Source organism: Mesoplodon bidens (assembly GCF_964165515.1).
Source record: "Mesoplodon bidens genome assembly, chromosome: 11".
In the NCBI taxonomy this organism is placed as follows: Eukaryota; Metazoa; Chordata; class Mammalia; order Artiodactyla; family Ziphiidae; genus Mesoplodon; species Mesoplodon bidens.
Window position 1 is genome coordinate 28991364 of NC_138167.1, and position 13497 is coordinate 29004860.

A 13497-nucleotide genomic window follows, 5' to 3' on the forward strand; every position below is an offset into this window, starting at 1 on the left:
GGTAATTAAACACAAACTGAGGAACTTTTATACTTCTAGGAAGTACTACATATGATGGTTTCCTTAAAAGAGCTTGCTACCACTGAAGATACAGTTTAGCAAATACCACTGTTCTGTTTTTCAACATCATCATACTTTATCCCTGCTGTCCCTCACCTTTCTCTCATTGCTCTACGTAAGTTCAAATTTAAGGAAATCATATTCACTTTTTCTTGAGTATTTAATAATAAAGAAATGATTCAGTTGCCAGGAAGTATCAAAATCAAAGAGAGAACTGATACAGTGGGAATAAAGGTCATTTAAGTAGGCAGGCTCATCCTTTGGCTTTAATGCAATGTACTTGGAAATATGTGCAGTATTCTGGAGAGGACAAGATGCTTTAAGATTCTTTCTGGGTGGACCATGTAACAGGCCATGTTCATTATCTACTGCAGAAAGGTTAACACTCAAAAGCACACTCAGCTTCCTTAGAAAAGAGATGATATATAAATCCCAGATAGCCCAAGCAATGCTAAAGATCTATCAAAGTGATATTTGTTTAGAAGCAAAGTATTTTTGCTTAAAATTGGAAACTCTTAAGAGTATTTCTAAATTTTTTTCATTACATATGATTAATACTAAAATACTTACATTTAGGAAAGTTTGCTCAGAATTGTAATTAATTTGTTTTCTTGAAAAGGGAAAAGCCATCGAAGTCAGACGTATGTGTAGCATGAATTTTAGTCCACAACACCAAATATATTCCTCTGTTTGGCTGATAAAAAACTACAGAACAGCAACTTACTAGAATCAATGCCTACTATGAAATCAAATAAATGTGTTATGTTCAATGAATCCCAGCTTTTAATTATTAAAATCTACGTAATGCATTTTATAATTTAGAAAAGAATACTTAAGGATCTACTTAGTCTCTATATCTTTAGAAATTACTGTAAGGCTCTTGCTGGTCATTACTATCTAAACCCTTTTCTAGAAGATCTCAACATTTTAAATGGTCACAAATTATGTATTCCCTCTTTGTCACACTGTAACTATATAAAAAAAAAGACTGTGAAAACTATAATGGCAAACAGAAGTCAAAAGATAAATTTCAAAAGTCAAAGACACAAGTCGAACCCTTCTAGACATAAGTGGTAATTATAAATGTAGGTTATATTATCTGAAAATAATATAAGATCAATGATCTAGACCCCTGGTAGCATTTATAATACAGAAAATTGCAAATTATGCATTACAAGAAATAAACAGTGTAACAATTCATTTTTTAATGTTCTAAATATTTGGCACAATGCATAACTTGCCTTATTTAGAAGCCATCTGATAAAAGTAATGTAGTATTTTAAATGATTTTTAAAATGGTCAGGTTGTAGAATTTCCTATCTACCTTTCATTCTACTTCTTACTACGCTCCTTCTCTATTTCTCAAATTTTACTTTTTCTTACTGAAAATCTAAAAATGAAATATCATTCTTCTGTTATTTTAATGCCAAATAAAAAGTAATCACTAATAATATATGGCTAATGTTTTTAAAAAGATTTCAATTTAGCTGTAACAGCCATAGCTTTAGGCTATTTTCAGGAGATAACCCCAGAAGAAAAGAAATTCAAACACTCATATTTCATATGGTAACGTGATGCTTGTTTCGTTTCAGATTACTGTTTACCCCAAAATTGTTGCAATATACATTTTTAAAAACAATAATCTTCCTCTATAATCACAACGCAAAACAAGAAGCAGAATACGCATCATTACAGAAACAGTGATTGTATACTTTAAATATTCAGATACCTTTTTAATGACTATCTTAAACCAATTTTTAATTATATATATGAAGAGTATACACTTACTAGTTGAAAAATATATTGGTTCTACCTACCTACTACTTTTAATACACAACACGATAACTTGTGTCTTCTTCCTAACAGCACAATTATAAGGACAGGAACACAAAAGGTAGGTATTAGAAAGGTGAAGAAAGTATCAGAAAAACTTCCTCAGCCTTGGTTTATCATTTTTTAATCTTTCCTTTGTATACATGCTGCAACTGATTGGTCCTCTTTCATTACCCTTTCACCCTATTCCTATCTAAAGACCTTCTGGGCTTCAGAGTAAGGTCAGGTATACCATATAATCTATTGTTGCTACTCAATTAGTTTAAATTACAAGTTAAAAAAAGAAGAATGAAATGACTGAGGTTAAGAAAGGTACATAGAGGGCTTCCCTGGTGGCGCAGTGGTTGAGAGTCCGCCTGCCGATGCTGGGGACACAGGTTCGTGCCCTGGTCTGGGAAGATCCCACATGCCGCGAAGCGGCTGGGCCCGTGAGCCATGGCTGCTGACCCTGCGCGTCTGGAGCCTGTGCTCCGCAACGGGAGAGGCCCCAACAGTGAGAGGCCCGCGTACCGCAAAAAAAAAAAAAAAAAAAAAAGAAAGAAAGGTACATAGAAACCAAAGAAGAGTAAAGAAAAGAAAAAGAAAAAAAAAACATCTAGAGTGGTTGTACCATATCAATAATTATCTGGCAACTCTGGAGCAGAGGTTTCTATCTGGACTTTATATCATTAATATAGGGTCAAAAATCGAGAGTACAACTCTCCAATTATCAGGCTTTATGATTTTATTTTTTGGAATAAAGCTCAATTTCATGTCTAATTAGTTTTAAAAACATACTTCACTCCAATGGAGAAGAGCTTCTTTCCCATCTACATCTACAACAGTAGAAATGGCAAGGCTTTCTTTACTACCAGGAGGGCAAAAACAATTTTTTCTTTTATCTGTACTCATGATTTCCCCTGCCTCCCTCCACCTCCTGCATAAACAGTAACTTCACAGGAAACCAAGAGACTACACAGACAATTTTAGCTTATCTTCCTGAAGACTCTTTTTCCACCCTGCCCTCCCTAAACACACACAGTGGAGAAGCAGTGTGTTGAGTTTGACAAGGACAATAATTAAGGAAGGTAAAATGAGGCCTTATAGAATACTTAATACTAAGTTAAAATTCTAATATCATAACATCAAGGTGTCAATTTATTCAACTTTAACCCATTTGGGAAAGTTACTTCTTTAGTAACTATAACCTCATTATATTCTTTTAATTGCTCATGCTAACAACTTTATTGTATACTATTGCATCTTGTAAGAAGTAAATCCAGGGACCATTCCATTTTATCTTTGACATAACATTTACTAGTTTTCCAAGCATGACAGAAATGGAAAAATATATATATTAGAACAAGAACAATTTATGTTAATTTCCACAATTTGTGTTCCTCCTATGAGCAGTGCCTGATTCTATTCTATCAGTCCTATGCTTAAAGAAAAAAAAAAAACTTAATGAGAGACTAATTTACAAAGTATACAAGAATATAATTTTATAATAAATCTTTCCAGTGTTCGCTATAACTTCATTACATGAAATGTTTCCCTTCAAAGAAACTGAGAAGGATAGCTCTTATAAAATGAAACAAAGCTTTCTGTGTTCATCTCTGGCAAGCAGTGACCAGAAACAGCTTGCTCACAAAGGATCTAAAAGTACTGCCTGTGGAGGAGAAACTACCACTAACATGCTGTATGAATGAGTCTTGGTGAGTGGCTACTATCTGGGACTTTTTCCTCTCTTCTCATACCAATGAGTCCATCTCACATAAAGCCTAAGAGAAAACTAAAGCCTTGCAGCAGTGAAACTCAGCATGCTCCACTTAAATACTTCTAAGGTAACCATTCTAAAGCAAAATCAGCAGAAGTCATCTCTTTCTTTTATCCAAACAAAAAAAAACAGAAAACAAAAAACAAACAAAACAAAAAAACCCACAAAAGAACAAACAAACAAAAAAACCCAAACCAAAAGGCAAATGCTGTTGCTCAATTATTAGATGGATTTACAGAGGCAAAAAATGTGACAACAGCAATAATTCAAGTAAAGTATATGAGAAAATTTAAACACGCCACTTTCAAGTTAAGACAAAAGTGAAGGGGAACTATGATCAGAGTCAAAAAGCTTAGACATTATCACCAAATGTTAATTCACTTTACAGTCATCAATGAGACTACTGTATATATTTTTGCACCTTGCGCTTGTAAAAGCAGATAAAATATTTAATATGTAATTTACAATGTATTTTATCAGCTCAGCATACAGGATGAATATAGATTATATCAAAGTGTAGTAGACAGTTGGGGCCTGTGCAAACCCTGCAAAAATAGTACTTCAGGTATCTGCCAATTTAAAAAAAAAGAAAACAAAAACAGTTTGCTGTTTAGAAGTGATACAATTCAAACTACCACAAAATACAAAGGACTGCAAAAATGTATACCATTCCAACAACATATATAAGTTATTAAATAAAGATTTGATTTAAAAGAATATAAATGAAACCTTTAAGTAGGTCTTTTCTACATGCATATTACTCCTTGTTAAAGAAAAAAAATATGTAAAAAGGCCATTGGTAATTGCTTTGTTAACATGTGTAGAAAATGCCAATTCTCTGGTCACGAACCCCACTAAGTTTAGCACTTAAGGTCTCTGCAGTGTTATAAACGTAATTTAAAATACTGTTAACTCTCTAATTCCATTGGTAAAATAATGTGACTTGGAATATGGCAGTCTTTGTGTTGAGGGCAAGGATCCACAGTTTATTTGTTTTTTTATTCCTTAGGGGTGACCAGTTATCCAGAAGAACAGCACCCTCCGCCACTGCTCTGGGCTTGAGGTTCATCATCAATAATTTGTACACCTCGCCTTGCAGCTCCTGGTTGACTGGAGCCATTGCCTTTTGCCCTTTCATCCACTTGTGCTGTTTCTATCATCCCTAAGAGAGGGAGAAAGCAGAAATTATTTAGGACCACAATCGGCGTTTTCTGTTTCTATAATTTCAGTTTACCACCATGATAGCTATTTCTGACTTTCAACCAACAAGGAAACTAGCTAAAATTAATAGCAAGTGTACTTGTCCAGTTGTATAACAGCCACAGTGACATCACCAGAGAAAAAAAGTTTTTTATTTAAACAAATGACTGTATACAAGTGTCATCCTTAAGATTTTCCAAGTATACTTAGAAATACGTCAAAGAAGGTCAAATTGTTCCAAGTACAAGCAATATTTAGGGTACAAGATTTATTCTTCAATAAGTCATGTAAACTTTTAACCAAATAACATTTGAAAGAACAAAAGAGTTTAAGATGAAAGAGGAAGAACAAAGCTGGAGGACTCACACTATTTGATTTAAAGATACAGCAGAAGTTGCTCGAATGATGACAGTGAGATACTGGTGATTGTGTGGTCCAGCACAATCTTTTCAAGAGACAGTACTGGAACTGGACATTTACATGTAAAAAATAAAAGTTCAATCTATATCTCCCACCATATGTGAAAATTAACAAAAATTAATTACAGACTTAAATGTAAAACAAAATTTCTAGAAGAAAACACAGGAGGAAATCTCTGTAGAAGAAAATCTTTATGACTTTGAGTTACCAAAGGTTTCTCACGTAAGACAGAAAAACATGACTCATACAGAACACCTGATAAATCAGACCTCATTAAAATTTAGAACTTCAGCTCTTTGAGAGACAGTTAAGAAAAATGAGAGTATAAGACACAGACTACGAGTAAATAGTTGCAAACTACATATCTGAAAAGATGAGGAAAGAAAAGAGAGTCCTTAAAACAGAGTAAGGTTTCTTAAACTTGGGTCCAGAGATTGCTCTTGAACAATGGTTTCCAAATTGAGGTATACGGGATAATCCGCTGAGGTAAAATTAGACAAACGTTCAATTTATTTTTCCTTAACCTTTCAAAATTTCTATTTTTTTAATGTATATTTTACAATATGGAAAATCATAAGTACTTGTACATGTTCTATAATTTTTAAAATAAACGTATAGAGAATATTCAATTCTTTTTTTTTTTTTTGTGGTACGCGGGCCTCTCACTGTTGTGGCCTCTCCCGTTGCAGAGCAGAGGCTCCAGATGCGCAGGCTCAGCGGCCATGGCTCACGGGCCCAGCTGCTCTGCGGCATGTGGGATCTTCCCGGACCGGGGCACGAACCTGCGTCCCCTGCATCGGCAGGCAGACTCTCAACCACTGCGCCACCAGGGAAGCCCTCAATTCTTTTATATAAAGATATGATATTTAACACTTATAAGCCACTGATCTAGAACCTTAGTACTCAAAGTATGGTCTGAGGACTAGTGTCATTACCGCTTGGGTGTCTGTTAGTAAAGAGAAGCTCAGGCCCACATCAGACGCACTTTATCAAATTATGCATTTTAACAAGATCTCTTAGTGACTGATATGTACAGCAGTGGTTCTCAAATTTTAGTATGCATCAGAATCATAACGAGGGATTAAAACACAGATTCTGGGCACCACCTCCAGAGATTCCGATTCAGTAGGTTTGGGGTAAGACCCAAGAATTTGCACTTCTAACATACTCTCAAGTGATGCTAATGCTGCTGATTACGGGACCACATTTAGAGAATTAATGCTCTAGAAGAATTATGAATGATCTTCAAGCTTACATAAAACTGAAATTTACTTCAAAGTTTGTGTATATGTACATTTTTTAGAGCAAAAAGCCATCATTCTGAGGTCTATAACTACAAGGAATATAATTTGACAAAATCATTTCAATCCATTATTCTACAGACTAGGGTTTTCCTTAGTGTGCATTCTATTGGTGATACGAGAAATGACTTTCAGATTGTATATAATAAACATTTTCCTTTCTCTTTTTTTAATACGGAAAAGCTCAAACATATATAAAAGTAGAAAGAAGAGCATAATGAAAATCTGTATGTCCATCACACAATTTCATCCATACTTGGCAATCATCCCTACTTGATTATTTTAAATCAAATCCCAGATACATAATTTTATGTATACATAATTTTATTCATAAATTATTTTAATATGATTTCTAAAAGATAAAAACATTTTAAAAAATAAGAATTATTTTTTAAGCATAACCACTACGCAATAACCACGCCTAAAAAGATTTACAATAATTTCTTAATTTCTTAATAGCATCAATATCCAGTGAGTGTTCATATAGTCCCAATTTTTTCACAAATGTTCTTTTTCACTAGTTTGTCAAATTAGGATCCAAATAAGGTCCATCCACTACAACAGGTTGTTACAACTCTTAAATCTGTTTTATTCTGTCCATTCCCCTTCCATTTTTATTTTTAATAGTAATGCATATATTTTAATATGTATTTAGCAAATACTACACATAAGATTTCATAGCCATTGATTACTACTTGAAATAGGGCTAAAGAAGGTATTTAAGCTTCAAAAAATGAGTTAAAGATATTAAGTAAATAATAATAGTGGTTGATGCGACAAATCATCAATATGGTCAAAATGGAAACTGTAAAACATCACCCCAGGGGCTTCCCTGGTGGTGCAGTGGTTAAGATTCTGCCTGCCAATGCAGGGGACATGGGTTCGAGCCCTGGTCCCGGAAGATCCCACATGCCGTGGAGCAACTAAGCCCGTGCGCCACAACTACTGATCCTGTGCTCTAGAGCCCGCGAGCCACAACTACTGAAGCCCGCGCGCCTAGAGCCCATGCTCTGCAACAAGAAGCCACCGCAATGAGAAGCCCGTGCACCACAATGAAGAGTAGCCCCCGCTCGCCGCAACTAGAGAAAGCCCGTGCGCAGCAACGAAGACCCAACGCAGCCGAAAATAAATAAATAAAATAAATAAATTAAAAACAAAAAACAAACAAAAATCACTCCAGAAATATTCCCAATATTTTAAAAAGAGCCATATACCTACTTTTACAAAGGTCAAGAAAAAGTTCCTCAATTCCTTTGTTCTGTTTGGCTGAAGTATGATAATGTTTTGCTCCCACAGATTCTGCATACCTTAAAAAAAAAAGTAACATCAGTAATTGACGTAAAAATATGTTTCATGTTTTTGTCATGAGTGCTATTTGAACTTTTTTTACAATAGCAATTTTAGTGACTTATTACTAATTAACCCAGGTTTAGTGAAATTAAGATTATATACCATTTGACGTCTCTATATATTGAATCAACTTTTAAATAAGAATAAAACAAGACTTTTATTCTAAGTTAATTTGCAACCCAAATACTTTAGTTTTTGTGACTCACTGACTATTTGGCCATGACGGTTTTCTTTTGCATCACTCTTATACTTTTTACTGAAACTAGAAAGAGAAGTGAAAGTAGAATAACTTTAAATGTCACCAAAAGCCAGAAATTGCCAGTGTAAACACGCTTCACTGAATCCACTAGCTCAATCTATATTAAGAGGTTTGAGTAATAACTAAATGGTAAAGTACATTGTGCAAAGAGGAAGACTTCTTACAGAGAGTGACTGAAGGAAGGAAGAGGAGAAGGGATAACACTTACGATTCTGCTTCTTGAATGGAAACATGTCTCTCCTTCTCCAAGTCTATTTTATTACCTAATTTGAAAATGTAAATGCCAGTCTTTACTATTGATTCATTTTTATAATGAAATTAAGCCAATTCTAAATATACAATTGCCACTTTAATCATCTGGAAAAATAATACAAATCCCCACCAGACTTCTAAATGTCCTGAAACTGTAAGGTTTCAGGACATTTGGATATAAGGATATGAGGGCCGATCATGACTGTCAAGGTGAATGCCTCAACCTCCCTCAAATGGCTCAATGCACATCCCTCCTGAAGCTGCAGCCTCTGTCAGAGAAAATAACTTTTCCAAAGAGATAAGCACTATTTTTGACTTAGGGTATAAATGGGACTAAAATTCACTAGGGAATCCTAAGGATAAACCTATGAGTCTTAGCCAAGTGTAAATGGTCCCCAATCAATAATTATGAAAATATATTAGGCTAACCTCTTGGATCCTAAGAATATTTTGGTTTTCTGGATGATATGAACTGGTTAAAGAAAGCATTAAAATATATGGCTTTTGAAGTACTTCACCGCTGCAGGGGAAGAAACTACTGTTTGTTTTAAAAACATGAGACAACTTAGTATATGAACATCATACAGATTTTAAATTACTGAAAGTAAGTTTAGCTCTCCTTAAACAATGGAACCAAACTGAGATTATGCCATAAAGCCACCAGGACAAAAGTGTAGAAACTGCAAAATGCAGATTCCTTATTATATACAGAGTAGAGATTAAGGTAAGTAGGCTGGACAGAGTGCTAAAGGCAAGGGAAATAACATACAGGAAAGGGGGAAAATACCCTAAGAAAGGACACTTTAAACAAATATTTTCATTTCTTCTATTATGACCTATGGGGGTGAAAAAGGAAACCTTGTAAATAAGGTCATTTTTTCTCGGAACCTTAGAGAGTCTAGAAGACAATTTCAGATAAAGCATTGAAGTAAGCACCCAATGAAAGATGAGATGCTTAGAACTGAGAGGTACAAACCCAGAGGTTCTGTATATGAAGACCTCAAATAATCTGAGCACCTAATCATGCGCAGCTTTAAGCAATGATCTGACACCACAGCCTAAGGTTGAGGGAGGGAAGCAGACATACTAAAGCTCAGCAGGTACTAACAAATTCAGTAATAAACTCTTCCTTCTTTGAACAGTTATCAGCCTATCTCAGCAAGAAGACACATATCAGTTCTGATTTCCCACATTATACTTTATCAATAAAATTTTTAATTTGCTAAATATTACAACCAATATATCCAACAGTCACCAGTGGAGTAAGTTGTTTCATGCTATGAAGAATGCACAAAGCACCACCCAGTGGCAGGCAGCTCCAACAAACAGGCACAAGATTCTGCCACTGTAAAAAGGTAAAACAGACTCCTATAGATCAAAGGAGACTTTTGTTGCAATTAACTAAAACCCTATGAGTTGGTTTGTTAGAGCTTTAGTGTCTCTTTTTTCAAAATCCACCATAATTACCAACATCTATTTTTAAAAACTGAGGATAGGGAAAGTAGACAATCACCTTGTTGCCTCAAATGAATATTTGGGGAAAATAATTGACACTGCTTTATTATTTAACAGCATTTTAAACTTAACTAAACTTTAATAAAGCCAGTATTTTTTTGTTTTTGTTTTTGTTTTTTAATCTTTTGGCCACACCACACGGCTTGCGGGATCTTAGTTACCCAGCCAGGGATTGAACCCGGGCCACGGCAATGAAAGTGCCAAGTCCTAAACAATGGACTGCCAGGGAGTTCCCTAAAACCAGTTATTATTAAAATGGCTAACTATTTTAATAACATAATTAATATTTTAAACAAAAAAATCCCTCTACTAAATAACTACTATTTCTTTGAACAATAAGTGCTCATAATGGATTAACAGCACAGACCAAGTCACAAAACTGCCTGTCAGTGACTGACACCTTTCAAGACCTTTTTAGCTATGTTCTTTTAAAAGCAAGAGAGCTAAAGCTTGCGGTTGAGGCTCATATCTGTTTCAATACTACTGTGCAGCCACACTGGGAACTTTCTAATAGGCTTACAACACCTGAAAATAAGAATAACCAACAAAGTAAGCACCTACTTGAAAGTATAGTACAATAAAGGCTAGGGGGGAAAACTGACAGAAGCTATTGGAGAGGAAAAGGTTATCCTGCTAAGAATATTAAAAATTTTATCTTCTTTAAAAATACCTATTTGGGCTTCCCTGGTGGCGCAGTGGTTGAGAGTCCGCCTGCCGATGCAGGGGAAACGGGTTCGTGCCCCGGTCTGGGAGGATCCCACATGCCGCGGAGCGGCTGGGCCCGTGAGCCATGGCCGCTGGGCCTGCGCGTCCGGAGCCTGTGCTCCGCAACGGGAGAGGCCACAACAGTGAGAGGCCCACATACCGCAAAAAAAATAATAATAATAAATAAATAAAATAAATAAATAAATAAAAATACCTATTTGAATTAAGAACATGGAAGGGATATACCCATTGCTAAGGGCTGACGGCCTAATAGCAATAAAGAGCTAGAACTTTATTTTGCTTAGACTGGATGGTGTGTGGCCTAGTGGAAAGAAATTTTTAAATCTGATAAAACTTGTTTTTAAGTCCTGGCTCATTTCAAAACTGTAAGATTTGGGGCAAATTACTTAACCCCTTAGTCTCACTTTGTGCAAATGTAGCTAATAAACTTTGCAAGGTTGATGTGAAAATAAGATATATGTAAAAAGCCTAGCACGTAGGACGTGTTCAATAGAGTATTTTTCAGCCATCACAGTGAATGATCACAGTGACTGATCAAATGGAAAATGATCACAGTGAATGATCAAATGGAACATCAATACTGTTATGAGAGAATTAAACCCATGATAATTAACACACTTCCTAACAACCCTGGTTGGCTTCAGAAATCCCTTAACCACCCCTCCCCCAATTTAGTTCGGTTTGCTTCTGTGCTATCACAGCACACCCCCAACCCCTTGATAGCATGTATCATAATGTACAACAAGAGCTTGTTTTTCTCTCTCACCCTACATGATAAGCTCTGGGGAGACAAGGACCATATCTATTTTTTAACTTATTCACTACATTATTCTCAAAGCCTGGTACATAGCCAGTAATCTATATTACTGGTTAAGTATATGGGCTTGAAGTAGCAGACAGACCTAAATTAAAATCCCAGGTCTATCTCTATATACTATGTAGTTTGGGAAGTATCAAGCTCTCTAAGTCCATTTTCTCATGTGTAAAATGGAAATGGCAACAATGCCTTCTTGCCGTGTTGTCAGGAGGCTTAAATAAGTGTGTAGTTCTTAGAATAGTACCTGGCACTCAATAAGTGGTAACTATTATTAATAATAAATATTTGTTTAACAAACATACAAATGTTAAGGACAGACTAGAAACAAAATACTCTATTAAACAGAGCAACCACAGCCAAGAGTGCTGATCAATGGATTAACTAAAACTCGAGGGAAAAGTCTCTCTGCTAGCGGAAGTATTGAGTTCTCTCTTCCTGCTTTACACACTATCAGTGATTTAGATAAGGACCTAGAAGGTTTGGCATCTAATTTACACATGAAAAAGCTAGTAGATTATATATCAAACATAAACATTCAGAAACATATGACAAGTTGAAATTCCTACACATAGGTTTAAATAATTTCGTTATGTAGGAAGATGGGGAAAGCCTGACAGAAGACCAATACTTATAAAAAAGGAATTCTGATTTTTGTTAAGTATAATCTATGTAAAAGAGAAATTGAGTTGACATGACTGCTAAAAAGTATATGCAATCTTGGGCAATGATGGTAGAAGAACAGTAAGAAGATTTAAAAACAGAGAGAGCTATGGTATACACTGACTCAACAATGTTTGGATTTCAAGTGTAGGAGACACACTGATACACTGAAATAAACCTAGGAAAAAATAATCAGGATGATGAGGATGTCTGAAAGTTAGCCCAAACAGTTGAAAACCTAGGGAAGATTTTAGGTGAACCATCCAAGTAGGCTTCAAATGTTTGAAGGACTGTCTTGTGTAAAGGGAAAGGAACAAATATTTGTCATATGCCTACTCTATACCAAGTGTTTTCCAAATCATTATTTAGTCTTCATCACAATCCTATGAGGTAGTATTATTTTGAAGTTAGTTTTAAAACAGGCGAGAAAATAAACACTGAACATATATAGAATGAAATGAAAATCAAGACGTGGAAAAAATAATGCAGATGTCCATCAACAGCAAAAGGATAAACTGTGGAATATTCATAGAATTAAGTATTAGATAGCAAAGAGAGTAAAATGAACTACAACTATATACAAGAACATAGAGGAATCTTGTAAACATAATGGAAAGCCCAAAAAACAGACAAAAAAGCTCCCATACACATATGATCCTATTTATCTGAAATTCAGAACAAAACCAGTCCCTGCAGTAAAAGTCAGGATTATGTCTGGGGGTAGAGGATGGTGAGGAAAAGGCAACTGCAGTAGTGTTGGGATGAGAAAGGAGCACAAAAAAAAAAAAAAAAGGGAGGGGGCTTCCAATGTACTGGTGGGGCTTCTAACGTACTGGTTACACAGATATGGTAACTTCGTGAAATTTTCCTTTTGTGGTAAATGGGCTCTCAAAATTCTTCCAACTCTGAATTACAAATAGAATTCCATGTCACACTTGCCAACGGAAAAGGGAGAGTGAGAGCTTTTTATACTTTATACCAAACATTAATAAACATTATATAACATGAAATGAGACGTATCTAACCCTACTTGGGAGCAGTAAGCTACCAGATTCAATATTACTAAACCTTCTTAGAATATGAACATGAAGAATACAAAGTTTAAGTTAATTATCCTAAGTTTATTCACACAGCTAATTTTTTTTTTTTTTTGGCCGTGCTGCGAGGCTTGTGGGATCTTAGATCCCCATAGCAGAGATAGAACCCATGCCCCTCTGCAGTGCAAGTGCGTAGCACTAACCACTGGACCACCAGGGAATTCCCACCCAGCTAATTTTTTAAATGTTACTTTGTAACCTTGGTCAAGCAACAAGTTCTTGAGGTTTCTTTGACTTTCCTTTTTTCTCTT

The 13497-nt window shown here is 35.3% G+C and overlaps 1 protein-coding gene across 1 annotated transcript in view; it reads right to left on the bottom strand.

Annotated features, from left to right (window-relative positions):
- Positions 1-4030: 4030 nt before the first annotated feature.
- The window catches only part of RAB21 (RAB21, member RAS oncogene family), a 28969-nt gene continuing 19502 nt past the window's right edge, over positions 4031-13497 (bottom strand). The window contains exons 5-7 of the mRNA XM_081250278.1: positions 8388-8442; positions 7789-7877; positions 4031-4811 (exon numbers count right to left, since the gene is read on the bottom strand). Of these exons, the coding sequence (XP_081106404.1) occupies positions 4669-4811; positions 7789-7877; positions 8388-8442 (287 nt within the window). The 3' untranslated portion in view covers positions 4031-4668. The remainder of the gene's footprint in view (positions 4812-7788; positions 7878-8387; positions 8443-13497) is intronic.